This window comes from Nansenia antarctica (genome assembly GCF_963989245.1).
Source record: "Nansenia antarctica genome assembly, chromosome: 7".
In the NCBI taxonomy this organism is placed as follows: Eukaryota; Metazoa; Chordata; class Actinopteri; order Argentiniformes; family Microstomatidae; genus Nansenia; species Nansenia antarctica.
In genome coordinates, this window is record NC_137677.1 from 43989399 (window position 1) to 44016958 (window position 27560).

Below are 27560 nucleotides of genomic sequence, written 5' to 3' on the forward strand. Positions count from 1 at the left end.
TTGCCGCCATTGGTGTGTGAATGTATGTGTGAATGAGAGGCCGTTGTAAAGCGCTTTGGAGCAGCAAAAAAGGCGCTATATAAGTGCAATCCATTTACCATTTATAGTATATATCAACGGTAATCAAGTGCTTTAGTTGGCGAGCACACTTGGTGATGGTAAGCACTCTAATACGAGTTGAGACAGGCACGCGAGACCACACACCACACATCTGCCATATCATACCTCCGTCCCACATGTATTTATCATCATATTTTTCAATATAAAACGGAGGTATGATATGGCATATTATATATGGTACATGGGAGTCCATGATTCAAGTAGATCTATAGACTCGTTTTCAAAGACGGGAAGCTCACCCAAAGCTCATTCACCTGCGTGAATTTCATTCACTTGCGTTCAATTTCAAGTATATTTGGTATTTATAGAACGACAGACGTACGCAATTTTAAACAAGCCTGTTTTATAAATAATGCTTGCCGTTTAGAAAAATGTGCTTACGTGCAAGTCAAAGATGACGTTCAAGTACTTTTTTTTTTATAAATGAGGCCCCTGGACTAAATAACATTTTCAATAGAAAATCTCCTTGAAGGTGCGTTTTAGATTAGGACTAGGCTTAATCTAGGTTTGGAAAACGAGCCTGAAAGCAATACTGTACAGACTTGAAAAACATGCTTGACCGCTTGACCACTTGGACACTCCACAGTGTGACTTGTTTGATGCTTGCAAATAATGACACAAAGGGCTTTAACAATCTCCCTGAATGAATTCAATCTGAGTTGATAACCTTGCCATACCTTTCGAATGGTCGAATGGTCTTTATTTTTGTCATTGATATAGTACAGGTACCAAACAACGAAATTTGGGAGGGGGGGCTCCCCTGGTGCTAGGAAAGAAAAAAAAACTAGAAAAACAAGAAGGGAAAGGAACCTGGTTTACATAAATAAAGGCTATGTACACTATCCACTATACTATACTGTACAAATAAAACACTGTGCTGTACTCTATGCTATGCTATACCTATTCTAACATTTCCTATTCTCTGCAACTTTATGTACCCTAGGGTTGTCATATTGCACATAGTGTTATTGCACATTCATTTAAAGTGTCGCAGTTTGCAGGCTTGAAATGTACACATTTGTGCCTCAGCACTACACCTGATTTTCAATCCAGCAGCTGCCATCAATCCGTCCAGACTGTCCAGGGCCTAGAACCTAGGTCTTTGCTGTGTTCAGGGCCTGGATGGCCCTGGGGTAGAAGCTGAGCTTGTCCTTGTGAACATGGTCCTGTACCGCCTGTTCCATATCTCAAAGGCAAATTATATTTCAAAACACACACCAAATCCCTGCACATAGATGAACACATTATGTTAAAATGATATGAATAATAATAATGATTTATTTTCTCATATGAACAGGTGGGGACTTTTTTAAAATGTTATTTTACAATCTCACCTTTTTTCTCTTTGTAGCATTATTCCAAGAATGGACATGGGTGGGAAGATTATTTTTTACTGTTGAATGTTAAATGAAATACACTTTCACTGACTGGAAAACAATTCTCTGCTGCTTTTTACCATGCACCCATTTAACCTTGACCATAAGGACGTGCAGAGGGGAGGTGTTCAAACATTTCAAGTGAGGGGCGAATAAAAACAAAAACAGGAGAAACTGGCAGGGAGTACCTGGCGCCACTTCTATTGGGTGTGGGGAGGGGCAAAGTGAGGGAAATCACATTTAAACTACCTAGAGAAGCACTGTCTTCTTTTGCAATTTTTAAACATACAAATAAGACCCAGATTGTGAGAAACCAAAAGGAGAGACAGATGCACTGTACCCTGCCAAAAACAAGGTTGTGGATTCTGCCTTCTCAGATTGTGCTGGGAGGTGGCGTGAAAAGGTCAGAGGTCATCTGTACGATGGTCCTCAGGGGGAGGCCGCTGAGGAAGCCCTGGGGCTTGGCCCTCAGCTCCAGGAGCGCGTCCACGATCCTCTGCCTCCCTACCACCGGGTGGCGCTCTGACAGCCGTGCCATCAGTGAGTCGATGCTGCCCATGGTGGTGTAGTGCTGGGACACGCAGGTTTTTATTTTATTTGACCTTTATTTAACCAGATAAAATCAATTGAGAACAAATTCTAATTTTCAATGAAGATCTGGCCAAGAGGCCCCGGCAAGAATAAAAACAAACATATAAACATATAAACAGAAAGACTTGTCAACATAGAACAATACATACAATACATTAGAACGGCAAAGACAGTGAAGATAAATAAATAAAAACAAATAGAAACAAAATCAACTAACCTATTTGTGGAAAGAGAGGCGTGTGTGTGTGTGTGTGTGTATTTGGGGGGGGGGTGGTGCAATCAGCAGGAACAACAGTCAACTATGATCTGCTGAAGATTATTTTTGAAAATGGTAAGTGATGTGAGTGCTGTGAGTTTGAGTGTGTTCTGTAAGGTGGTCCAATCGTTTGCTGCCGCAAAACTAAAGGAGTTGCGGACGAAAACAGTGCGGGCTTTTGGGATGGTGAGTTTGATGAGATCCCTAGACCTTGAGTGATAATTGTTGTGAGAGAAGTGCAGGGGAGATGAGAGGTAGAGAGGTGATTTTCCCAGGACTGTTTTATAGATTAATTGAAGCCAGTGAAGAAGCCGCCTGGTATGGAGGGAGGGCCAGTCCACCAGTTTATAGAGATCGTGGTGAGCAGTGAAGGGTGCACCAGTGGCAAAGCGAATGGCTGAGTGGTGGAGTGTGTCAAGTTTCCTGAGGGCACTCTTTGACACCATTTTATAGATTGTGTCACCGTAGTCCAGCATAGGAAGTATGGTCATCTTCACGAGGGTGTGTTTGGCGGAATGCGTGAAGGATGCCTTGTTGCGAAACAGGAAGCCCAATCTAGATTTGACTTGCCCGAAGGTTATTAATGTGAGTTGTGAGTCGTGAAAGAAAGAGTCCAACCAGAGGCCTAGGTATTTATATGACATGACAAACTCCAATTCAGAGCCGTCGGCACAGGATATCTTGGGGGGGGCTGGGGACATTGTTTCCCCGGTTGAACAGAATACATTTTGTCTTTTTGGAGTTAAGGAGTAGACGGAGGTTATTGAAAGACTGCTCGATAGAGGTGAGACTGAGAGTGGAAGCCGCAGAGTGGAGAGAAGGGCCAGCTGAGTATAAGATCGTGTCGTCAGCATACAGATGTTTCTGGGAACTGCCAGCAGCCATGGCTACATCATTGATGTAGATGGAGAACAAGGTTGGGCCCAAGATGGAACCTTGAGGCACCCCTTTAGAAATGGTAAGTGACTCCGACACAATGTTTTCAGTCTTCACCTGCTGAACACGGTTAGTAAGATAGCTGGCAAACCAATTGCAACAAGTAGAGGACAGGCCGATGCTGGAGAGCCTATGCAAGAGGATGTTGTGATCGTCCGAGTCAAAAGCCTTGGCTAAGTCAATAAAGGCAGCTAAACAGACCTGCTTACTGTCTAAAGCAGTGATGATGTCATCAAGGACCTTCAGGGTGACTGTAATACACCCATGGCCAGGCCGGAACCCAGACTGCAGATCGGACAGGATGTGGTTCGAGTCAATGAAGTGACTTAGTTGTTTATGAACCAGCCTCTCCAGGACTTTGGCCAGGCAAGGCAAGATGGAAATTGGTCTGTAGCAGTTGGGGTCAGAGCTGGAGCCACCTTTGAAGAGGGGGAAGATCATGGCAGATTTCCAGTCAGGAGGGAAGACAGACAGTTGAAGAGACAGGTTAAACAAGCTTGTGATGGGGGCAGCAATAATATGAGCGGCTGCTTTTAGAAACATAGGATCAAGCCCGTCATAGCCAGCAGACTTGTTTGGATCCAGCTTAGTGAGTTCATCTAGGACTTCTGAGATCAACACTGGTTGAAAGGAGAAGCTGGAGACACCAGATGGGGGAGTGTGTGGTGGGGCAATATTGGGGGCCGGAGCAGAAAGAATATGGGTTGAGTTCACAAAGTGGTGATTGAAGAGTGAGGCCATGCGAGGCTTATCAGTGACAACAATGTCGCGAAATACCATAGAGACAGGTAGATGAGGAGAAGTAAGCTTATTTTCCATGGACTTGACTATTTTCCCAAACTTCTTTGCATCAGAGCCACAAGTTGTGAATGTCTCCTTAAAGTGAGAGATTTTGGCTTTCCTAATCGCCTGTGTGGTTTTATTTCTGCATTGTGGTCTATAGCAGACAGCAACAAAGAGAGAGTGATTTGTTGACAGATTAAGCTTTAACACTAACAGTTCAAATTGCTTGGGGACTGACTTAGACAGTGCTAAAGAACATTGCAAGTGGTCCTTTACAAAGATAGCCACGCCACCTCCCTTAGTGGATCTATCCTGGCGAAAGACATAATAACCTGGTATTAGGATTTCAAGATTGGTAACACTTTTCTTGAGCCAAGATTCAGAGATGGCCAGAACATCAGGATTAGCAGTACGCACCCAGGATTTTAGAAAATCAAGTTCAGGTGCCAGAGGCCGTAGGCGAGTCACAGCTGGTGGTCCGCTTCTCCAGGCTGCAACGCAGGGGCTGAGAGACCACCTAGGCACAGGTACGGAGACGTAACTTATACATGGAAATAAGCTTGCCTTCTTTTTTCCCACTGTGTTATTTCAAGGCTAAACAATGGTGTCTGTATTTAACAAATACAGAAATGAAATTTCTATTGAAATGCTCACTTATGACGCCTGATACTTTTTAAACTAAAGCATCACAGACATACAAATCACATACAAATTGTCAAAGCTAGTTTTGGTAATGGAGACGTTACTTCAGTCACATGGTCTGGTAGGTCTGAGAAACACAGGAAGGAGCTGTGACTCTTCACCCCCTCCTTTATGGTTCCTAAAGGAATTCATTCAAATTCATCATAAAAGACATAAAAACACCAAATACAAGTGTGAAATTATGCATATTGCAGGAAACTATTTGAAACTCAAAACATCTTTGAATCTTGGGTTTCAAAGCTTTATCCACATCCCAGTACTTTTATTTATATATACATTTTTTTTCAGATTTTATCCCTTTTTCACCCAATTTGGTAGCCAATTGAACCCAACCTAGCATCCAATTATCCCCTGCCTATTGCATAGGATCCGCCGCACGACCCCGTGGCCGGCAGTCCCAGAGGAGGCCGCCAGGCAGACTAGCTGACTGGCTCCTCGAGCCCAGCACCGTTATTCCGGCACCTAGGGGGCGGTGTTGCGCGACGGATCCTTGTCCGGAAATACTCCTATACCCGCCCTCGGGAGCGGCCGCCCAATATGCCGCTCTCCGTGTGTGCCCCAGCCATATCCGGATCTGGCGAGCTGGGATTCGAACCCAGTCCCCGGTGGGCAGCATGCACTAGTGGCCAGTGCTTAGACCGCTACACCAGCGTGGGGCCACATCCCAGTACTTAACTTGTCCTTTTCTTCACTACCATGGCCAGAGGCTCAGTCTTCACAGCTGCTTCTCCAGGTCCCAGGTCCTGCTCAGCATCAAACCAGGCCTCGCTGGACTTGACGTCTTCCCCTCCTCCTCCCCCTGCGAGTGGGTGAGTTACAAGTGTTGAGAATCTGAATTCTCAATCTCTCCAATTGATGAATAAATCAAATGATTCAATGTGAAGGCTGAGATTTTACTGCCCCACTATGTGTTTACCTGGCTTGTTCCCACGGTCGGTCCCATTCTGCTGGGGGACACGGGTGACTGCCTTCACAGCTGTGCTGCCTTCTGCCTTGGGAAGGGCAACTGGACCTCCCACTTGGACCCTCTCGTATCTCCCACTTGGACCCTCCTGTTAAAATAATAGGCGGTTCACAAATACTTGCTTTGTGTAGATTTGTGGTGTTTTTTAAAGTTTAGATTATATCTTATCTAGAGATATTTATAAAACACATACAAGTATAACAAATGATTCTTATGACTGAGGGACTGACTATATTGACATATGAATGAACAGAGGGCTTTAGGCCTTGATTTGATGCCACCAAAACTTTGCAACCTCCTAAGACAAATTCCTATTCAGTATACTACATAGAGCTTCACTGCAGCTACCCCGAAATACATGGACTATATTCACAAACCTCAGATTAAATGCAGTGAAATTCAGTGTTGAGTGCATTACTTTCAACATGAATGCTGACATTGTGTACCTGTGAGGTACCCGCCCTCCGATTTCTGCCTCCTCTGGCCCACTGACAAGGACTACCATTTCATGCGTTACAGTGAGCCCGTCCTCCGATTTCTACCACCACCAGCTTCCCCTGGTGTGTCCCTGCATCCTGTCCCTTACCCTGGTGTGTCCCTGCATCCTGTCCCTTACCCTGGTGTGTCCCTGCATCCTGTCCCCTACCCTGGTGTGTCCCTGCATCCTGTCCCTTACCCTGGTGTGTCCCTGCATCCTGTCCCCTACCCTGGTGTGTCCCTGCATCCTGTCCCTTACCCTGGTGTGTCCCTGCATCCTGTCCCCTACCCTGGTGTGTCCCTGCATCCTGTCCCTTACCCTGGTGTGTCCCTGCATCCTGTCCCCTACCCTGGTGTGTCCCTGCATCCTGTCCCCTACCCTGGTGTGTCCCTGCATCCTGTCCCCTACCCTGGTGTGTCCCTGCATCTTGTCCCTTACCCTGGTGTGTCCCTGCATCCTGTCCCTTACCCTTGGACCAGGCGGTCTCCCTCGGGGGATGTAATAATAATAATAATAATAATGGATTTTATTTATAAAGCACTTTACATTCCAAGAATCTCAAAGTGCTACAGTCAATAAAAGAAACAAAAACAGCACAACACAATAAAGATCACTAAAAACATCAAAAGCAGAAAGGTTAAAAAGACACTGTGGCATAAAACTAAAGAAAGAAAAAAAATACAAATCTGGCTACTGGAACGCTTTGTTAAAAAGATGAGTCTTAAGTCCGCTCTTAAAAGAGTCGACCGACTGTGGTGCTCTCAGGTGGGCAGGGAGGGCGTTCCACAGTTCGGGGGCGATGGAGCAGAAGGCCCGGTCTCCCATGGAGCGGAGGTGGGTTTTGGTGGGTTTGAGGAGGTTTGCATTTGATGAGCGGAGAGTGCGAGTGGAGAGGCTGTGGGATTTGACCAGGTCCTTGAGGTAAGGGGGTGCGTTGCCGTAAATGCATTGATGAGTTAACAGTGAGATTTTGTAAATGATCCGAGAGGAGATGGGAAGCCAGTGTAGTGAGTGGAGGATGGGTGTGATGTGATCGTATTTGCGCACTCTCATCAGGATCCTAGCAGCGCTGTTCTGAATGTACTGGAGCTTCTGAAGGCTCTTGCTAGGGATCCCGATGAGAAGTGCGTTGCAGTAGTCGAGCCTGGAGGAGACAAAGGCATGGACTAACTTCTCGGCATCGGGCAAAGACAGGGTGGGGCGGAGTTTTGCTATATTTCTAAGGTGGAAGAATGACGTTTTGGATATGTGTTTAATGTGGGCCTCGTAGTTGAGGTGGGGGTCCATTCGAACACCAAGGTTGGTGACGACGGATGACAGAGGGATAACCTGTCCAGAGAAAGTGATGCTTGTTATGGGGGATGATTTAACCTGGTGAGGGGTGCCGATGAGGATGGCTTCTGTTTTGCAGCTATTTAATTGGAGGAAGTTAACTCTCATCCACGCCTTTATCTCCTCCAGGCAGATGGTGAGTGCAGATGAGGTTGACTGAGGGGTTGGGTCCAGTTTAATGTAGAGTTGTGTGTCGTCAGCATAGCAATGGTAGGGGATACCATGCTTGCTGATGACACGGCCGAGGGGTAACATGTACAGGGTGAAGAGGGTGGGTCCGAGTACGGATCCTTGGGGGACACCACAGGTGACAGGCTGGGTCCGGGACTTTGCACCTCCCAAGGAGATGCACTCGGTGCGTTCGGAAAGATAGGATGTGAACCAGTCCAGAACAGTGTAGCAGAGTCCGATAGTGGAGTGAAGGCGGTCTAGGAGGATGGTGTGGTCGACGGTGTCAAAGGCGGCTGTGAGGTCCAGGAGGATGAGGAGAGAAGGAGAGCCGGCATCGGCTGCCATGAGAATGTCGTTTGTCACCCTGACCAGTGCTGTTTCAGTGCTATGGGCGGAGCGGAAACCAGACTGGAATTTTTCTGCAATGTGTCATGACGCCTCCAGCAGTGTTGCTGGCACATCCCATACTGCAGAGCCACAGCCACAGCCCTGCTCCCCATCACCTGGAGAGCTATAAGGCACATTTAAAAACTCTTTATTTATCATTTATTTACACTGGCGAGATCTTACTGAGATCTAAGTCTCATTTACAGGAGAGCGCTGTAAGAACAAGGTAAAAGAGACATGGGGATAAAACAAACATCCAGACAAACAAAATACCTCAATATTTCAAGGAAATAAAAGCAGAGGGGGGGACATATTTTAATCTACAAGAGGATGAATGAACAAAAGATTAACAACAATGATATAAAGCCTCAAGGCATACGCACAACCAGGATAACAAAAAAAACTGGATAACAACATAATTAAAACCAATAGGTAGGAATCACAATGGACCTGCACATTTTTTTCTCAATTCATAAATCTGCTAATGTTTTCTTGAAATGGCCTAAAGTGACCTAACTTTAGAACAATGGAGAACAAACTTAACCCAAAAGGACCCACAGTAACACAGGTGTCACACATCCTTTAAATGTTCTGGAAAGTTCCTTATACAGCTTTATCCTTGATTTTAAGGTTGTGTGATTTTGTCTTCTCATAACAACATTTCCAGGTTGTCACAGATCTGACAGAATTAGCTACATTTAAAAAGCTTGTTTTTCAATTCAATTCAATTCAATTCAATTCAATTCAATTCAATTATACTTTATTTATCCCCGTGGGGAAATTCATTTTGCCACGCCACTCTCTAAAAACAACACATGACAACACAACATAAAGGACAGACAACAATACTGGGCCAGCCATGTATAGTATATAAAAAACAACAACCAAAAAAACAGTGAGATCATGATAGAAAAGTGGATAAAAAGATGGCTATAATTATTATATTAAAATACTAAAAAGTGATGATGATGATTAAAATAAATAAATAAATACAGATTCAGGAGCCTTGACCCCGACTACTACTTTAGTTGCCATTGAACAGTCTTAGTGCAGCCGGAATAAATGATTTTTCATATCGCTCCGTCCTGGAGCGTACCGAAATGAATCGCCCTCTGCGGCGGCTGCTGGTTTGCCCAGCGAGGACATGATGGAGGGGGTGGTTGGGGTTGTCCCTGATGGCCAGCAGCTTGCTCCTAGTCCTTCTCTCCACCACCGTCCCCAGAGAGTCCAGGCTCCTTCCCACCACTGAACCCGCCTTTTTTACGCTTGTCCAGCCGTCTGGTATCCCTCTTGGAGATGTTTCCACCCCAGCAGACTGCAGCGAATGCTGGCTATGACAGACTGGTAAAACATGGCCAGCATCTCTCCACACACTTCAAAAGACCTAAGTCTCCTTAGGAAGTACAGCCTGCTCTGGCCCTTCTTGTAGAGTGCCTCTGTGTTGGCGGACCAGTCCAGTTTGTCGTCCAGATGCACCCCCAGGTACTTGTAGGTCTTCACCACCTCGATATCCTCGCCCCGGATGTTAATGGGCAACCGAGGTGGCTTAGACCTGCGGAAATCTATAACGAGCTCCTTGGTCTTGGTTGGATTGAGGAGCAGACCATTCCTCTCGCTCCAGACGCTGAAGGCTCTTGTCAGGTCCAGGGGCGGATTTAGGATCGTAGGAGATCCGGGGCTTAGCCCAGAGGGAGAATATAATGTGCGCGCGGAGCGCGCCGGAAAATGTTGCCTTCAACCTTCAACTTACCACCACCTTAAAGCGGACAAAAGGCACTGGAGAACACATATACATTCACACCCTTTAATGAAGCAAACTAATTGTGGTGGTTCTGGGCACAGAGGGAGGTCAGCACAAGTAGCTCCCCCTGCCAGTCACCATCATTTATATTTGTATAGAATTACGTAATTGATGGGCTGAGGCTAGTTATGTTACAGTATGTATATCAGGGCAGACTCTGTGCTCACCACTTATATTGTATTTAGAGTCTTGTCCTGTGTTATATGACGATATATTACATGTATTGTTGGCCTGTGTATAGTACTGTGAAATCAAATCCCCCCTGGGACATTAAACAAACTTAGTTAGTTAGCGTTACATCTTAGGATAGATTTGAGTCATGTTCTGTATACATACATACTACCATAAGGGCATACTTAATGTGGTTACTCCATGTTTACTAGCTGTGACATTAACGTTACATCATTCTTTTTCACTTGTTACTCAGTCAACCAGAGTGCAGATATCAAAGACTATCAGCCTGTTATTCACTTTATTTGTATAAGTATTATCCTTTGTTTGATTTCTTACCATGTACCGTAACAGTACCTTGCTATGTTTCATTTTCATTATAACATAACGTTATGTTATGATAGCCAGCTAGCATTAGCAAACCGGAAAAGTAGTGTCAGTGAGTCAGTCACCTTTCTAATAAGATTCACAAACCTGAAACATCATCTATGTCATCACTGCTGGTGATGTCATTGTTGTCAGCTGCTGATACTGCTGCTGCAACAAGGCGCTTGTTTTGTTGAAAACAACTTTCGGATATCCATCCTTACAATTTTGTCAGGCACTGATTGAGATCACTTCTTCTTCAGGGCAGGGTAGGCTACGCAGTACGCAGGCTAATGTCGCGCAGCTGCTGCCTCTCTGTTGGACTCCGGTACTGCACGTTACTCACAAGAGTTTTTTTTTTTTTTTTTAAAGTAAAACATTCGGGGCTTTTCAGAAAACATCCGGGGCTTGAGCCCCAGTAGCCACCCCCTAGCGCCGCCCCTGGTCAGGTCCCTGTACTCCCCCTCCCGTCCATCCCTCACGCACGCCACTATGGCTGTTTCGTTGCTAAAGGTAAGATTCACCTATTTAAGAATTCTAATACTTGCCTTTATTATATTTAACCTGTTGTGAACACATTTCTTGAACAAACTGATATAAAATAAATCAGATAAAAATGACTGTAACACATACGTCATTCCGGGCATTTAGAAAAAAATAAAATAATAATGTGGCAAACATGTCACAATAAGAGAAATAACGATGATCTGCTCAGTTAATTTGGCTGACTCAATGATATTTAGTTAATATATTTTATATTGTTCAATTCAAAGCATATTAAAATAAATGCAAACAAAAATCATGTTATATTAATTAAATTATTAATAAAATGTATAAGGAAACCATTTTTACCTATCGGTAAATTAAAAAAACTGAAAAAAAGATTTTCCTACCAAATATCAGTCATATTTCAGACCTCCTAGATGGGGAGCATGTCTATGTTCCCATGGCCCAATGGTCCCACAGCCCGATGGTCCCACAGCCCAATGGTCCCACATTTCTAAGTAATCTAACTCAGTGTTTTTCAACCTTTTTTGTGCCACGGCACATTTCTTACCTTGAAAAAATCCCATGGCACACCGCCATCTCAAATGTTACAAAATGATACATAGTAGCCTATCATATACTTAACATTATAATAACTTGTCGTTATACTCACTCAGTGCGAAGCCTGGCCCTGTATGTTGGCCATGTATGCGAGCCTTGCGCACAATTTGTCACTTGCGAGCAGCTTTGCGTCATCACACTTCTCAGCAGTTAAAAGGTTTTCAGCTCCTCCCCTAACTCAAATACGCGGGCCGGCACTTTTCCGCGGGACAATCATCGGACCGCCGTATGGAGCAATAACGTCTTATGCTCCGCTCCCATCTCTTCACATAATGCTGCAAATAAGCGGCTTTTCAGAGGTCTTGTATTTACAAAGTTTACCATAGGAACAACAGCATTCAACACATCAGATATCTCCGCTGGTAAAGTCTCGGCAACATAGCTGCTGCTCCATCAGTGCAGACACTTACGCTCTGTTCCACTGAAGTCCTCCTTGTTCGACATACTCTGATGTGATCTGAAATATTTCTTCCCCTGTTGTTTTTTTTATGCAATGTCTTGCAAAAAAGACATTTTCTGTGATTGTGTCTCCATCCACAAAGCGTGCATTGGCCAAGAGTTGAGCCAAGACTCAAGTTGCAAAGCAAACTGCCCACTGCCACGTATCTTCTTCAAAACAACACTTTCGATGTCTGCAGACATGTCAGCAATGCGTCTGGCAATCGTCTTAATCGAGAGGGGAACTTTGGCAATTTCTTTAATGACATCAGAGCTAAGCATCGTGTTCACAATGGCTTTGCAGTCCAGTAATATTAATGTCTCTTAGGGTGTGTTCTCACTAGAACATTTGCTTCACTTGGAATCAGAGTTTTTGATAAAATTCGCTTTGCTCTGCGTCGTTTAGAGCTGTGAGAACGTGCATTCGCAAGTTGCCTGTTTCTGTTGTCTGTGTCCTTGTTTTGGAGTGACGGGTGTTTTGTTTGCAGATTGGGTTTAAGCTTGCTAGGGACCATGGCACCGTTTGATAGCTGTCCACCACAAAGCACAATGGAGTCGGTGCAGCAGGATCTTTCTTCAAATATTTATCCATCTTTGTTGTGAGCAGTGTCACATAAAAATCAACAACGTCAGATTAAGCTATTAATCGCGCTACCGCCACCTACAGGCCTACCACCTATGCGCAACCATACGAGAGCTGTATGAATTTTTTTTGCGTCTTCATTTTTCTGGACCAATTAAGTGGAATTTGATCATTTCCCACGGCACATCTGATGATCTCTCAGGCACACTGGTTGAAAAACACTGATCTAACTAACCCTAACCCTAGCCCTAACACTGAACCTAACTCTAATCCTAACCCTAGCCCTAACACTGACCCTAACCCTAGTCCTAACCCTAACATTGACCCTAACCCTATCCATAGCCCACCTATGAAATATTAGAAATGTGGCACCAGATTGGGCTGTGGGACCATTGGGTTGTGGGAACATAGGGATGACCCCTCTAGACGCATGCATCGCAAGGTACCACATGAGGTCACGGAGGTGGTACCTCTACCTTTTCTGGTAAACCATAATGCTAACGCATGGCTTGTTAACGCATGGCTGATCTACCGCTGTGACTGCAAACTACTTGGTGTCCAAAAGCCACTGAAACAAAGGAGCTTCCAGGCAGAGATGGCAACTAGCCTCTCCTCCATTCACAAAGGGTACCCATCACTCTAAAATAATAAAAAAAAATGATAAAAAGACAAACAGAAAGAGATTGCAGTGTAGGTGTTTTCATTTTCAGCTTCTTCAGTTCTTCTTGGGCAAATGTCATCTTGATGAATTCCTTTAAACATTTTTTTTTTAAAGTTCAGTTAAAATTAGAAATTAGTATTATAGCTCCAAAATGATTATTCTTTTCCATGACTGCTCTACACATAACTAGACGAGACAGAGAGAGAGAGATCTACATAACAACTAATTGTACAGTTTCTCAACCAATAAACTTTTCAAAAAAAAAAAAAAACGTTTGTTCTGTTTCAGATGAAGTAGGGCAAAGTAGGAGTCTGCTCAAACTAATCTGAACTGTTCAGGTGTTCAATTGGTTTCACCTGTTATTTCTTCCCACTCACTGATCGATTGATTTGACAGTCAGCATATCACGTTCCATAAAACAGAAACCCAGCCCACCCTCTCTTGATGACGCAGGACGGTTCTGTCGAGTGAAGCACTTTCAGCTAGCCTGTTAACAGTTTGTAGACACTCATTTAGTCAGTTCTAGGCTAAGAAGTGTGAAATGGCAAATAACCATTAATGTTCATCCAAGACTGACCCAGGACTAGTTAACCCTCAATTTACACATGCATTTTGTTAACCCTAGGCTAACAGCAACATGCCACTATTCTCGTCATGCAAGTTGGCTAGCTAGCATGCAGTGCGCTGGATAGAAACCAACTAGTTATAGATAAAAGGAAACATACTGGGTGAAATGAGAGACAATTGGCAAATTTTTATACAGAACAGTACACCATTAAACATGTCATCCAGGTCAATACAAATGAACAAAGAAATGACAGAGGAGATTTTTTCCCCGTTCCCTTGCACATGCAAACAGACACAGAAGTCAGTTGTAAACACACTGCAGTAGAATATGATGTACAAAACCAAAAGGCAGGCACTTTCCTAGAACCTGATTCACTATGTACTAACTCAAATAAATAATAATGGGCTGGTATGCTTACATACTAGCTAGAGACTATGACCTAATAACCATACACAAACAACACTGAACCATCCAGCAAAGACTAGGCTATACACATACTGTACAGTACCTTCTTTCTTAAAATGAACTCACTTCACAACATCTATTGATGGTTCAACTAATGGTTCTAAAGATGATTCTCCATTAAAAAGTGTCAACTACCGCAACCTGGTTTGAAGAAACATTGTTCATAATAATCTATACAAGGGAGAGCAATATAATCCTGAAAGCAGTGAACGTTTGTTTAAAGGTTGAAGGCAATAGGTGAGTAGGTAGGGTCACCATACAGAGCTGAGCACCTGTTGGAAAGGCACTTGATAACATGTGAATTTGTGAATTTCATTCACTTCTGAATCGTAAATGAATGAACATTTTTTTGAATGAATTTTTTTTCCTGAATTGACTGATCTGAAATCGAATTGACCCCAACCCTTGTGAATAAATCCAAAGCAACTATTGTCATCTATCATTCTATCTGTAGTCTGTCCCTGTGGTGTCTAGTGGAAGGTTATGAGGTACTCAGGGTAGGCCTGACAGTCGTGGAACACTACGAACATGGAGGGCTTGGCTGGGTTGTCCGTCACGCTGTCAAACAGCTGGGTGGACGTGGTGCTTTTGGCTGGGGGTACAACCATCCCCTGCCGTCCCTGAGTGGCTTCTCCAGACAGAACCCGACACAGGTACACATACTTCTGCCCCTGGGGGTTCGGTTTAGAGTAGGTGTTACTGGCTGAATAGCGGGCATCCACTGCAAAGTAGGTCCCGTTCCCAAACATCGCAGCTGCAACAGCAATAACAGCATCGTTAGGACAATGAAGACCACCTTTAGCATAAACATCAGCTGAATGTTGGAACAAATGTCTTTTTTAGAAAACATGTACACCATTGTGACAATATGCAATAAATACACAAACTCTTGAATGCAATTATAACATCTCAATACAGGGTTCGACAGTAACGTTTTTTTACTTGCCCGGGGCAAGTAAAACATTCGCCGGGCCCGACGACGCTGCTACAGTCGCCGGGTTTGTTTGCGTGAGCCCGACGACGCTGCTAGATCCCGGATATTTTTACCTGTGTGCAGGAAGAACAACAGACGGCGCAGGCGCGAGACGAGACTAGATGATCGTGAAGATATTATCAAAGCGTACACGCCTGTCGATCACCCATACGCTTTGATACTCCACGATCTACTCTACTTCACTCCACGATCATCTAGTCTAGTCTCGCGCCTGCGCTGTCTGTTGTTCTTCCTGCACACAGGTAAAAATATCCGGGATTTAGTGGCGGCGTCGGGTTCGCGCAAACAAACCCGGCGAATGTTTTACTTGCTCCGAGCAAGTAAAAAAGCGTTACTGTCGAACCCTGCAATAGTATCTAAATCACAATAAAAGTAAGCTCCGATTCCTGACTCTGACTACGTATGTATGTATGTATGTATGTATGTATGTATGTATGTATGTATGTATGTATGTATGTATGTATGTATCTGTCTGACCGTTCTTCCCAGCGTAGCTCCTGTTGAAGCCATGGTGGTTGATGTGGTTGATGGTGGTGTAGCAGGTTCCATGGAAGAGCCTCATCTCGTTGTTCTGGTGTCCATTCCTGGTGTCCATGTCCTGCTTCTTGATCTGGAGGCTCTTCCACAGGCTGGGGTTCTGGATCCTCTCAATCTGAGAGGAGAAGAGGAAGGAGGAGGAGGAGGAGGGGTAGGAGAAGGAGAGGGTGGAGGAAGAGGAGTGGGAGGAGGAGATGGGGGAGGAGGAGGAGGAGAACACATGTTCATTCAACCATTCCCTAAAACCATAACTACAGTTGCAATTTAACCCCCATTGTATATTAGGCTTATTGGCAAAATGTAAACATTTTCAGCTGTTTACAATAAACTAACTAGACAAGAACAGTTTAAATAAAACTAATATGACCATGGTTTTTATCCACATTCAATACGAAATGCTACTTTTAAATCACTACCACAGTCTCAAAATTATTCAACCCCCTGTCCGAAGCACACCTGGTGCAACTAATCAAAATTACCCAACCCCCTGTTTCAAGCACACCTGGTGCAACTAATCAAGGGCTTCATTAGTTCAGGTGTGCTTGAGATAGAACACATAAATACCTGGACTGGCTAGGGGTTTGTCGAGAGTGACGTTTGATTGCATGTTAGAAATATGGCAAAAGAATTGTCCCAAAAAGTTCAGAAAAGATCATTGCCTTGCACAAACAATGAAAAGGATACAAAAAGATAGCAAAAGCACTGAATGTTCCTAGAGATACAGTTGGAAGCATAGTTTGCACGTTCAAAGTTAAAGGAACAGTGGCTACACTACCTGGACGTGACCATTCCTGAGGAGGCAAGTGGTCAAAACCCCTTGAGTGACTGCAAAAAACCTGCAGCAAGACTTGGTGGCAGCAGGCACTGAGGTTTCAGTTTGCACAGTAAGGCACATACTACACACTGAAGGGCTCAATGCCCGGACTCCAAGACATACACCACTACTGACCCAAAAGCACAAGAAAAGTTGGCTCCAATATGCTCAAAACTATATAAATAAGCCACAGAAGTTTTGGAATTCTGTTCAGTGGAGAAGAACGAAGCTTATGCTGAAAAGAACACCCTGCCTACAGTGAAGCATGGCGATGGCTCAGTGATGCTGTGGGGATGCTATGCTGCCTCTGGCACTGGAAACCTGAGGCGTGTGGAGGGCACGATGGATTCAGTCAAGTATCAGGAAAAAACGTCATGCCGTCTGTGAGGAAACTGAAGCTTGCGTGTCATTGGACCTTCCAACAGGACAATGATCCCAAGCATACCTCAAAGTCCACCAAGACTTGGTTTCAGAGGAAATGGAAGATTCTAGAGTGGCCGTCACAGTCGCCTGACTTGAACCCCATAGAACATCTCTAGTGGGATTTGAAGAAGGCGGTTGCAAAACGCAAACCCAAGAATATGACTGAGCTGGAGGCCATTGGCCATGAGGAATGGGCTAAGATTCCTCAGGAACGCTGTCAGAGGCTGGTGTCTGGCTATGCATCACGTTTGCATAGGTTATAACAGCAAACGGGTGCTCTACTATACTGAAAATGCTTGTCATGAAGGGGTTGAATACTTTGGAGACTGCAGTAGTCATTAAAAGTAGCATTTTGTGTTGAATTTGCATAAAAACCCTTGCAATATTAGTTTCATTGAACTACTAAAACAGTTCTTGTATAATTTGTTTACTGCAAACAGCTGAGAAATTGTATATTTTGCCAATAAACCTAATGTGCAATGGGGGTTGAATAATTTGGATTGCAACTGTATAACCCTTAACTGTAACCCTTACCCTAAAGACTAACTGTTTTAAATCTCAACTTCAATGGGGTGACATCCCAAACATCCTACTTAGCATTCAGTGGGCTATCAGGAAGTGCTGCCTCGTTGTTATTGCCAAGCCCTAATGCATTAAGCCAACCAAACAGACATAGGCAGACCCCAGTGTTTCCTCTATATGCATTGATTCGTGGCAGGCCGCCACAAATACATTTTCTCCGCCACTAATTGATTCCACTTTGATTCAGGCTGCGCAACACATTTCATTCCGATTAGTTGGAGTAGTAAGTTACAATATGTTACAATGTTGCAATTAACCTGTGTTCGCACTGCAATCAAGACTGAATCGCTCTCAACACACACGCGGCGCGAGGCGATGCGCTTGCAAAACAGTTTTGTGATTGGTCTGAATTTAGCGGGACATTTGGATTTCAGGAAATCACTCTCCTTTCACTCTCTCTTCGCCCGTCGCCGGTCCTTTTAATCCCGTATCCTAATCGAAAATGGAACATCATCAGCGACGACTGTGGGTTATTGCATTTACTGCTGTTCTCTGGTTCATGTTCTTATACCAGTGCTCAGTATACAAGTATTTTAAATGAACATTCGTAATGTAGTCTCTGATGTTCATGGTCAACTAAATCAGGCTATTTTGTGAAACAAATAATATTCCCGCAAATGGGTTAACCGAGCAGCCTAGCACCTAACGCTAGCTTCGAACTATTCATAGCATAAACGTTGGTAAATGTCATAAACAACACAGTATTGGCAGGGGAAAAGAAAGGGAGTCAAATTTGTATTGACAACGGATTTACATGCTGGAAAAACATGCAGCTAAAATTCAGGGAACATTTGGACAATAAGAGACACAAGGGAGCTGTGGTCACATGGTCTAATTACAGGGCAATATGCGCTGGGGAAAAAATAATCTATAGCCTCTAAAATCATCACGAACAGAACGGCGGAGGTACGGGAAAACAGGGCTCATGTCGCTGTCATCAAAGGTAAGAGTTGGTTTTCTTTAACTCAGCTGATGCATTAGGTACATCAAAGGTACAATCATTTCTCTCCCAGGCAGACACTGAAAAATTAATGCATGCGTTTGTTACTAGTAGGCTAGATTACTGTAATGCTCTCCTGACAGGTCTCCCCAAAAAAATGATAAATAGACTACAAATGGTTCAAAATGCTGCTGCTCGTGTCCTTACTAGGACCAAACGAAGAGCGCACATCACACCTGTCTTGAGATCACTACACTGGCTCCCTGTCAGTTATAGAATAGACTTTAAGATCCTTTTACTAGTCTATAAATCACTCCACTGCGATGCACCCAATTACATGGTGGACATGCTCATAAGATACACACCAGCTAGACCCCTAAGGTGGCACGGAACTTTTAATAGTGCCAGAGGCTAGGACAAAGAGATTTGGAGGATCAGCTTTTAGCATATATGCTCCTAGATTGTGGAACACCCTACCTGAGGGCCTGAGGTTGTCTAAAACTCAGGACATTTTTAAGCGTGACCTCAAAACCTACTTATTCAATGTCGCCTTTTGATACTAAGGGAGACATTGGACATTATAGAACTAGGATCACTAGGCCATTACACCATACTCGTGTTTTGAGATTTGTGTTGACAGGAAAATGGACCCAGGTGCTGATGAGGCACTGTCAGCTCCCAGTAGCACCTAGAGCAGTATTGGAACCGGTACAAGGGTGTACCAGGACCACCATCAGGTTGTATTGCTGTCATCTTTATTGTCTTTATTGTGTTGTTGCATCATAACTGTGCTTAAGATTCTCTTTTGGCAGGACCTGTGACCATGCTGGATGCAGAACGATGCAGATATAACACTACATTTATGGACAGTGTGTACGCCGATAATATGCAAGGAACTTTTCCTGGATACATGGTGTACAGGTTTTTTGCCCTTGCTTGCTTGCTTTGTGCCGGTGGTCCTTGGCCTCCCCTTGGGGCCCCCCGGCTGCCCCGTGTGCCTGGTCTGTTCCGCCGCCGGGGCACCTGCTTGGCCGTCCTTGTGCGGGGCCTCTTTGGTCTGTGCTTGCTTGGCTGGGCCGGGTGTGCTGGTGGTGGGGCGGGCTGGGTGCGTGGGGCGGCGGGGGCTCCCCGGGGGGGGGGGGTGTGGGGGCCCACCGCTGGGTACTGGTAGGCAAACTGGCTAGTAGTCGCTCTATGTGTAGAGGGCTGCAAGGGAATTTTCCTGGCTACATAGTGTACAGGTTTTTACTTTTGCCTGCTCGCGGCTCTGTCAGTATTGATTGATTGATTGACTGATTGACTGAAAATGTTCATTGTGTGAAGCGCATTGAGTTGCAAGAAATGCGCTATACAAATAAAATTTGATTTGATGCATTACCTTGCTGTTGGTTGTTTACCGAATGCTCCATCTGTCTGTCACACTGGGATTTTACTTGTGTAAACAGCTAATGAGTCATAACGTTAGCCGGTTTTGTGAGTGTACTCTCATGTAGGCCTACTTCGTATTGATGAGTTGATGATCTTTCATTGTGTGTGTGTGTGTGTATGTGTATGTATGTATGTGACTGTCAGTCACAAGTTTATATTCTACGGATGTTGTTCAGTGCTGTATGCGCGTTCCCGGTTCCATGTGTAGCCTACTCTTGTGTACTTCATATTCGATGAGCTGATTATCTCTTGTGTACTTCATATTCGATGAGCTGATGATCTTTCTGTGTGTGTGTATGTGTCTTGGCCGTATCTGTCAGTCACATGTATATGTTCAGTGTTGTATGCGTGTTCCGCATGTTCTGCTGCAGCTGTAGGATATCTTGGTATTTGATCACCTTCTATATAAAATCACCTGTTCGGCTTAAATGGCGTAACCGCTATTTTATTTATTTATTTATTTTTATTTTTAATGTTGTCACCCTCTAGTTTTTGGTGAAATTACGTCTTTGTTTTGAGCGCCAGTGCGCGCGAAAATGGACCACTCCGCCACTAATGTGAAAAATCCTGGAGGAAACACTGCAGACCCGGCTAGCTCACCAGATATTCAAGCTGATATAGAACACTAGGGGTACCTTATAACCCATGTTGTCATCACTGTTATGAGTTTGTTACTGTTATGTTATGCTTTTCATTTAATTCCATATACAGTATGTTTATACTGTATTCTATTTTTGTATTAAAATATGAATTAAACCTGTAGAACTATGTTTTGGCAGATGATTCTGTAGAGGTACCTTGAGAACACTGTTCCTGCATGTAGCCTGGAACAGGGTGAGGATGTCGTTGTGCTCCGGGGACCCAGGCTGGAGGGGGCAGGACATGCAGGGGGTGTTGGCTGGCATGACCTCCCAGTGCTGGGGGAGGCTGTCCTGAGCTGGGGGTTAGGGGGGTGGGTGGGTGCAGAATACCGTCATCATCCACAATCAACTTTGTGCAAGCTACATTAAGGCAGCCAGTGACATTAGTTACAGCAGGTTATTTATGGACATTTTCTGAAAGTAATTAAATTAAAGTAATGTAAGCAGTGAGTACAGTCCCCTTTAAATACATGCCCTCTCAATGTATCAATCGGCATATAAATCATAATAGGTATGACGATGAGTGAATTCTACTGCAGTTGAAAGGCAATCACCAAGGCAACGACTGCGCTACCTGCTAACTTGTCGAGGCGTCTGATGGCGTTGAGGCTGTTGTTGCCGCTGCTGTCAGTGGCAGGCCCTTCAGGCAGGAAGACTGTATACACCTGACCAAGCACCGTGACCTCCACCTGCTTCTGCTTCCTGCTCCGCCCCTGCTCCAGGTGGAAGTTAGCCACAGGGTCGAAGGCCAGGAAGGGCGCCCCCTGCTGGCCCCCCTGCTGGTACTGCCACTCCACCATGCTGCCCGCCACCTCCACGTTCCTGTCGAAGGCCTCCTGGTCACGAGCACGCCGCAGCATTTCCTGGATCTGGTTGACGGCTTTCAGGACGTCTTTGCTGAGACCCTCGATGGTGAGCTCTGCTTCCCCGCCAGCAGACCTGTCCTCCAGCCTCACGCTCACCCCCATGGTGGTCTGCATGTCACGGATACGCTGGCGCTCGGCCTCCGACAGGCTGAGGATGGCGTTGTCGGCGATGCTGTTGGTGTCCTGCTCCTTCAGGATGAGGTCACTGATCCAGCGCTTGGCATCGGCTACTCCGGACCGGGAGTCTCCGCAGATGTGAAAGAAGGCCGGCTCCACCTGAAGTCCCTTGATGATGAAGTCACCATCCTTCTGGGGCTTAGTGTCTCTGTCCCCGCTGAAAAAAGCTGGTAGAATATGTAAACAAAACATGAATTAGTGAGATTAAATGGTTAAATATCAGAGGGGTACTGCGGGGTACTCCACCAGCCTCCCCAGGGGTACCTCTATCCTGGTTGTTGGTGGTTTTGTGCTACACCACACCAGCCCAACAAAGTGGCCTCTACATTTAATTCCAGAGGTCAAAGTCTCCCCCAGAAACCCAAACATACAGGTAAATGGTAACTGGTATGCAAAAAGACACATTTCTGGTTCCCTGTGGCAATGGACAATAAAGTTGGTTCTTAAAACTCATGTACCGGTAGTTCAATTCAAAACTGCGATAGTTCAACTTCAATGTCAAAGCTTAGAGTTAAAGTTAGTTTGAGGGTTATGGTTAGTTTTAGTGTTACGGTCAAACGTTTAGATGAGGGTTATGGTTAGTTTTAGGGTTAAAGTCAAATGTTTAGATGAGCTAGCCGTACACATGAATTTCCCCCAGAGACTCTTCTTCTCCTTGGAGTCAGCCTGATCAGCTCCCTGCTTCTTCTCCAGACTGCTGTGGAAGTCCTTCAGCATGGCCGGCTGGAAGATGACCACACGGACCAGCTGCAGGGTATTCTGGGAGTTGTGGTTCACCACATCCACCACAGCATCCAACATAGCATCTGCTACCTGGCTCACCTGGAGATTTCCTCGGCCTGGGATGACAAAGCAGGGGCCGGTTGCATAAAGATAGATTAAGACTAGTCTAAGCCTTATATTCTCAGGTTAGACCACCAGTCTAATTAAGACTGCCTGTTGCATAAAAAATAAGACTGACTTATTTTGAGGTTAGAAAGCCACCTTCCCTCCTGGCTAAGCTTGATTTAAGAGCTGTGTTGCTATGGGAACGAGTCAGGGCTAGTAGCTAGCTACGTAAATTCCAGCGCGGTAAACTACTTCACTGGTTAAAACTGATAAGCAGTATACTTTTCTCCACATTATATTCCTCCAACATACCTACGTTTTCAGCAGAAGAAAATGTAGTTTATCTCTCATATCTTCCGCCACTAGGTGTAGCTGTTTCGGCGGCCATTTTTCTTTTTCTTTTTCTGTCAATTGTCTTATTTTACCTAGAATGCATTGCCTGACAGGCTATCTAAGTGAGTCTTACCTTAGTCGCTCATAGGCTAGCTTTATGCAACAGGAACATTTTAGAGTCTATAGCAAGACTGACTTAAAGTGAGATCTAAGTCTAAGACTGGCTCTATCTTTATGCAACCGGCCCCAGGAGTTAGGACACTGGCACACCTTTATAGGAAGTGTTCAACAGCAAGCCTGTTAGCTATATGGAAAAGTACATGCCTATATTAAAAAAAGGATCAATACTAGTCAATACTAACTCAAATATTCAACGTTTTTTTTCTGATGGTTGCTTAAATTCAGTACTCCCCCCACCCCCCACCCCCATCTGAGTCATATTCTCTGTCTCTGTAACTCACCCGTGCCCAGAGCAGGGAAGGCGATGGATGAGTAGTTGTTCTTGGCACACAGGAGGAGAGCATCTTTCACAGCCTGGTAGATCCTCTTGGGGTCTGACTTTACAACCAGGTGGAGGATCTTCTTACACTGCAGGTTGCCTGGCTGGGTCAGGATCATGCCTGGGTTAGGCTGGGCTCCTGGAACACACACACATTCATACATTAATGTAGAACAAGAGCAGTGTAAGCAGGCAGAGCAGTGCTGTCCTTTTAATATTCATGTTAATCCATCAGTTTTTTTTGATCAGGTGATCAAGTTGAGGTTCTCACCAAGTTGTTGGCATTCCACCTCGACAGTCTGACCGGCTGCGTCCAGAATGGCCTTAGACACTCCTGGAGGAGAGGAAGATGACCATACCATCATACTGAGTAGTGCCACTAGGGGGCAATCACGCAACATAATGTATTTCAGTAGTTTTTATATAACAATAATAATAATAATAATCTTGCCATAAGCTTGTCTTCTCATTCTTCACATTTTGACTAGGTTAAATAGAGTATTTCTTATCACTGATTTACCTGAACATATAACCTTTGCTCAGACATAGAGAAGCTGTTATAGTGTAACACTACACCTCAGCCATAGCTACTATGCTATTCCAACTGTTAGCTATGTTGTTACTGAATGTAGTCTCTAAATCCTAGGTGGTACATGTAATGGTTCCACAATTTACCTGACTTGAGGTTGTAGTCCTGGTTAGAGGAGTTGACGATGACATCAGTGGTCTCCTTGGTAATGTCACCCGTGACAACCTGTATCACCACACCTTCCATCTTTGTCTCATGCATCCCTGAGCTGGAGGTGGTGACAGAGGAGAAGGGGCCTGGCAGAAGAGAATAACATATGAGGTGATGAAATATCACTATATGACAATAGGATGTTATGATTTGCATTACTTTGCATAAACCATCTGGCATGTTACAATGACCAAAGGGAATGATTGCATGAGATCAATTCGCTGTACATTTAACATTGATTGCAATTGTAAGCGGTATGACACCACGATTTTACTAATATAAATGTGAGTTTAGTGAGTTGCACCTTTACTATGTTTGGAGGAGGCTGAGGAGGAGGCTGAGGAGGAGGAGGCAGAGGAGGAGGCTGAGGAGGAGGCTGAGGAGGAGGCTGAGGCCCCTGAGGTTGCAGTCTGGTTTGTAAACCTCTTGTTGTATTCGTCAGTGAAAGCCTGGAGAGAGATCATCAGAAGGGAGGAGAACCAGCCATCAACAACACCAGCATCATCCTGCATGGAGGAAATCTGCCTGGCCTCCTACCAACATCTATCGGCTATGAAACCCTCTAAACCCAAATCGTAAAAAAACTTTTAACATAACATAACATGTCCATTTGACAGTAGGCCTATTATGGTATTTATTTTTACCTGTGTGGTTTTAACCTCCTGAATCTAACCATTTTCCCTACCTGAACAGTCTGCAGGTCCCCTGGGTGCAGGATGAACACCACCTCCTTCAGGTGTTTGGGGTTCCTTGTGCTGAATTTGGAGACTTCCTCCAGCATCAGAGAGGCCACAATGGGCTTAGGGAAGCCCAAGATCCCCGTGCCGATGGCAGGGAAGGTGATGGAGACTAGCCCCTTCTGCTCCACCTCAGCCAGGCACTTCTCCATAATCCCACTCAACACCTGCAGTTAAAAAGTCTGATTAGGTTTACTTTACTTTTATTTATTTGTATAGCACTTATTAAGACAGCAGTCACAAAGTGCTTCACAGTACATTTGGTAGTATATTGCATAACACAGCAAATAAACAGCCAACAAATAAAACGTTATTCATAAAATGTAAACAAGCACTTCACAAAAGCAATAAAACAAATGATAAAATCAATGAATGATAAAATGATCAAATCAATACAGATATCAGAAGTAAAAAGAGAAAACTAATTATAAAAATGCCATCCTATATAAGTGGGTTTTTAAACGTTTTTTAAAAAGTGGTACCCAGCTAACCTGACAGTGGGGGGGAGACGATTCCATAATGTTGGAGCTACAACAGTAAAAGCACGGCCACCCTTTGTTTTAAGCCTGGACCGTGGGACAATTAAAAGCCGTTGGTCAGATGATCTAAGAGATCTAGGCGCAATGTATTGTGTTAAGATCAGAAATATAGGAGGGTGCCGTGCCATGGAGGGCCTTAAATGTGATCAGGAGGATCTTGAATTGTATCCTGAAACATACGGGAAGCCAATGTAAGTGGGCTAGAATGGGGGTAATATGCTCTCTTCGTTTGGTGTATGTCAAAAGCCTCGCAGCTGCGTTCTGAACTAGTTGGAGTCGAGCAATTGCGGAATCACTTAAGCAAGAAAAAATGTAGTTACAGTAATCCAAACGGGAAGAGATAGATAGAGGTTTACACAATCTTGAGGGGATAGTTCACCTCAAAATAGTCTCGAGTCTAAACTAAAACTGCATTTTACACCCTCTGTTACATCACATTCACAGTACATTGTGTGTGAAACCATGGAGGCACAGACTCAGTGTTTTGATACCATGCCTCATTCCGTTCCATGCATTACAATGACCCTGTCCAGCCTCTCCTGGTGTGAAATATACATATATGGACGAGGAACAACATTTGTTCTGTTTCTAACCTTCTCTGCTGCACCTTGTCCGTTGTCCCACTGGGGGGCGATAGTGTGGAACACCAGCTTGCTCTTCAGGTTGCAGCCAGTTGTGATGATGACTTCCCCAGCGATGCCAGTGGAGGGCTGCTGGTCGACCAGGGTCTGGAGCTGGGGTCCAGCAGCAGCCAGGAGGGCGTTAGAGACTGCTCCATGGTTGAGAGCCAGGTCCTGACCTACCGTGTTCACAACCACATCAGTCTGGAACAGAAAGCAACATCATGTTATTATAAAGAAGTCATTATAACGTTGATTTGTTAATCTGTAAAGCAGCATTGTGTTATTGTTCATTACAAAAAGTTGATCTAACACAAATTGGGTGGTCTGATTCTATCTATAAGGACATTAATGGAGTTGTTAGGGCAACTGAGATGTAGGCTATAAAGCGCAATGAAATGAGAAAATAATCGATTTGATGTTAAGTCTTTAACTTTAATTTATTTAGTGCCGAGGGTGAATAAAGTCGCCACAATTGTTAACATTCTAGAGTGCCACGGGTGACCAAAATGCATAAATTATGATGGTTCATTTTGTAGCCAATCAAAGTATTGTTGCTAGGTAAATACAACATAGAACACATGACACTCTAGGTGGTGAGTGTTCTGAAATTCTTCCGTTAGTGAGTTAAGGCTGCTGACTTGAGTTTCATCAGTTTCAAAAACGGCTTACCGTGGCATTCTGAATGTTCCCTTTCTTCAGGCTGATGGTCAGCCTCTCTTTGGTTTGGACCGTACTAGAACCAGCGGTACTCTGGACCTGTCTAGCAGGCTGGGGTGGGGCGGGCTTGGCTGGACTTCTGCTGGGCTGTTGTTGTTGACCTATCCCTTGGTCTCCGAACACCCCTCTCACAGCATCCTCCATGGCCTGGACTGTCCTGTCATCTTTATTCACCAAGTGGATCCTCTCCAGGCAATTATCATCATACCTGTATGATGAATAAATAATAATAATAATAATAATATAATAAAATAAATAACAACAACAACAACAACATAAATAAATAACCATTGCTGGGCTTGGAATAACTTAAAAGACACTTTAAAATAAATATATTTAACACTTTTTGCCACTGAGTGTTTGATATTGACTATCTACAGTATCACCATACCTGTCCTCACAGTAGTCCTTCACTGCTTTGACGATGGTCTCAGCACAGAGGCTGAGAGGGAAGCCTAGGTTCCCTGAGCTGATAGCAGGCAGAGCCACCGACAGGCAGCTGTGTTTCTCTGCTAGATCCAGACTCCCCTTAACCGCTCTGCTCAGCTGCGCCACAGCCCTCTGAGGGTCAGCGGGGTCAAACCTGGGTCCCACTGCGTGGATGATGTGTTTGCAGCGCAGCTGCCCCCCCGCACCAGTAATAACACAGTCCCCAGGCTTCAGTAGACCCCGCTTGGTGACCAGCTGATCAGACTCTGCCTGTAGTTGAGGGCCGGCAGCATCCAGGAGGGCTCTGGCTAGCCCTCCGCTGTGCTTCAGGTCTGTGTTAGCAGCGTTGACCACGGCCTGCACGGCGTAGTCGCATATGTCAGCTTTACACACGACTATCTCCACCCCGTCTGGTGTCTGGAACTGGTAGGAGGGCTTCATCCCTCCTCCCCTGAGTG

General features: G+C 44.6%; 1 protein-coding gene across 1 annotated transcript in view; it reads right to left on the bottom strand.

Annotated features, from left to right (window-relative positions):
• Positions 1 to 14395: 14395 nt before the first annotated feature.
• The window catches only part of LOC308162639 (protein mono-ADP-ribosyltransferase PARP14-like), a gene marked incomplete at its 5' end in the record, with an annotated part of 17592 nt that continues 4427 nt past the window's right edge, over positions 14396 to 27560 (bottom strand). The window contains 13 exons of the mRNA XM_080536783.1: positions 14396 to 15010; positions 15728 to 15902; positions 20772 to 20911; positions 21190 to 21825; positions 22282 to 22497; positions 23281 to 23457; positions 23590 to 23652; positions 23994 to 24143; positions 24362 to 24506; positions 24743 to 24961; positions 25927 to 26157; positions 26626 to 26881; positions 27065 to 27560. The exon at positions 27065 to 27560 is cut by the window's right edge and continues 1548 nt beyond it. Of these exons, the coding sequence (XP_080392909.1) occupies positions 14727 to 15010; positions 15728 to 15902; positions 20772 to 20911; positions 21190 to 21825; positions 22282 to 22497; positions 23281 to 23457; positions 23590 to 23652; positions 23994 to 24143; positions 24362 to 24506; positions 24743 to 24961; positions 25927 to 26157; positions 26626 to 26881; positions 27065 to 27560 (3188 nt within the window). The 3' untranslated portion in view covers positions 14396 to 14726. The remainder of the gene's footprint in view (positions 15011 to 15727; positions 15903 to 20771; positions 20912 to 21189; positions 21826 to 22281; positions 22498 to 23280; positions 23458 to 23589; positions 23653 to 23993; positions 24144 to 24361; positions 24507 to 24742; positions 24962 to 25926; positions 26158 to 26625; positions 26882 to 27064) is intronic.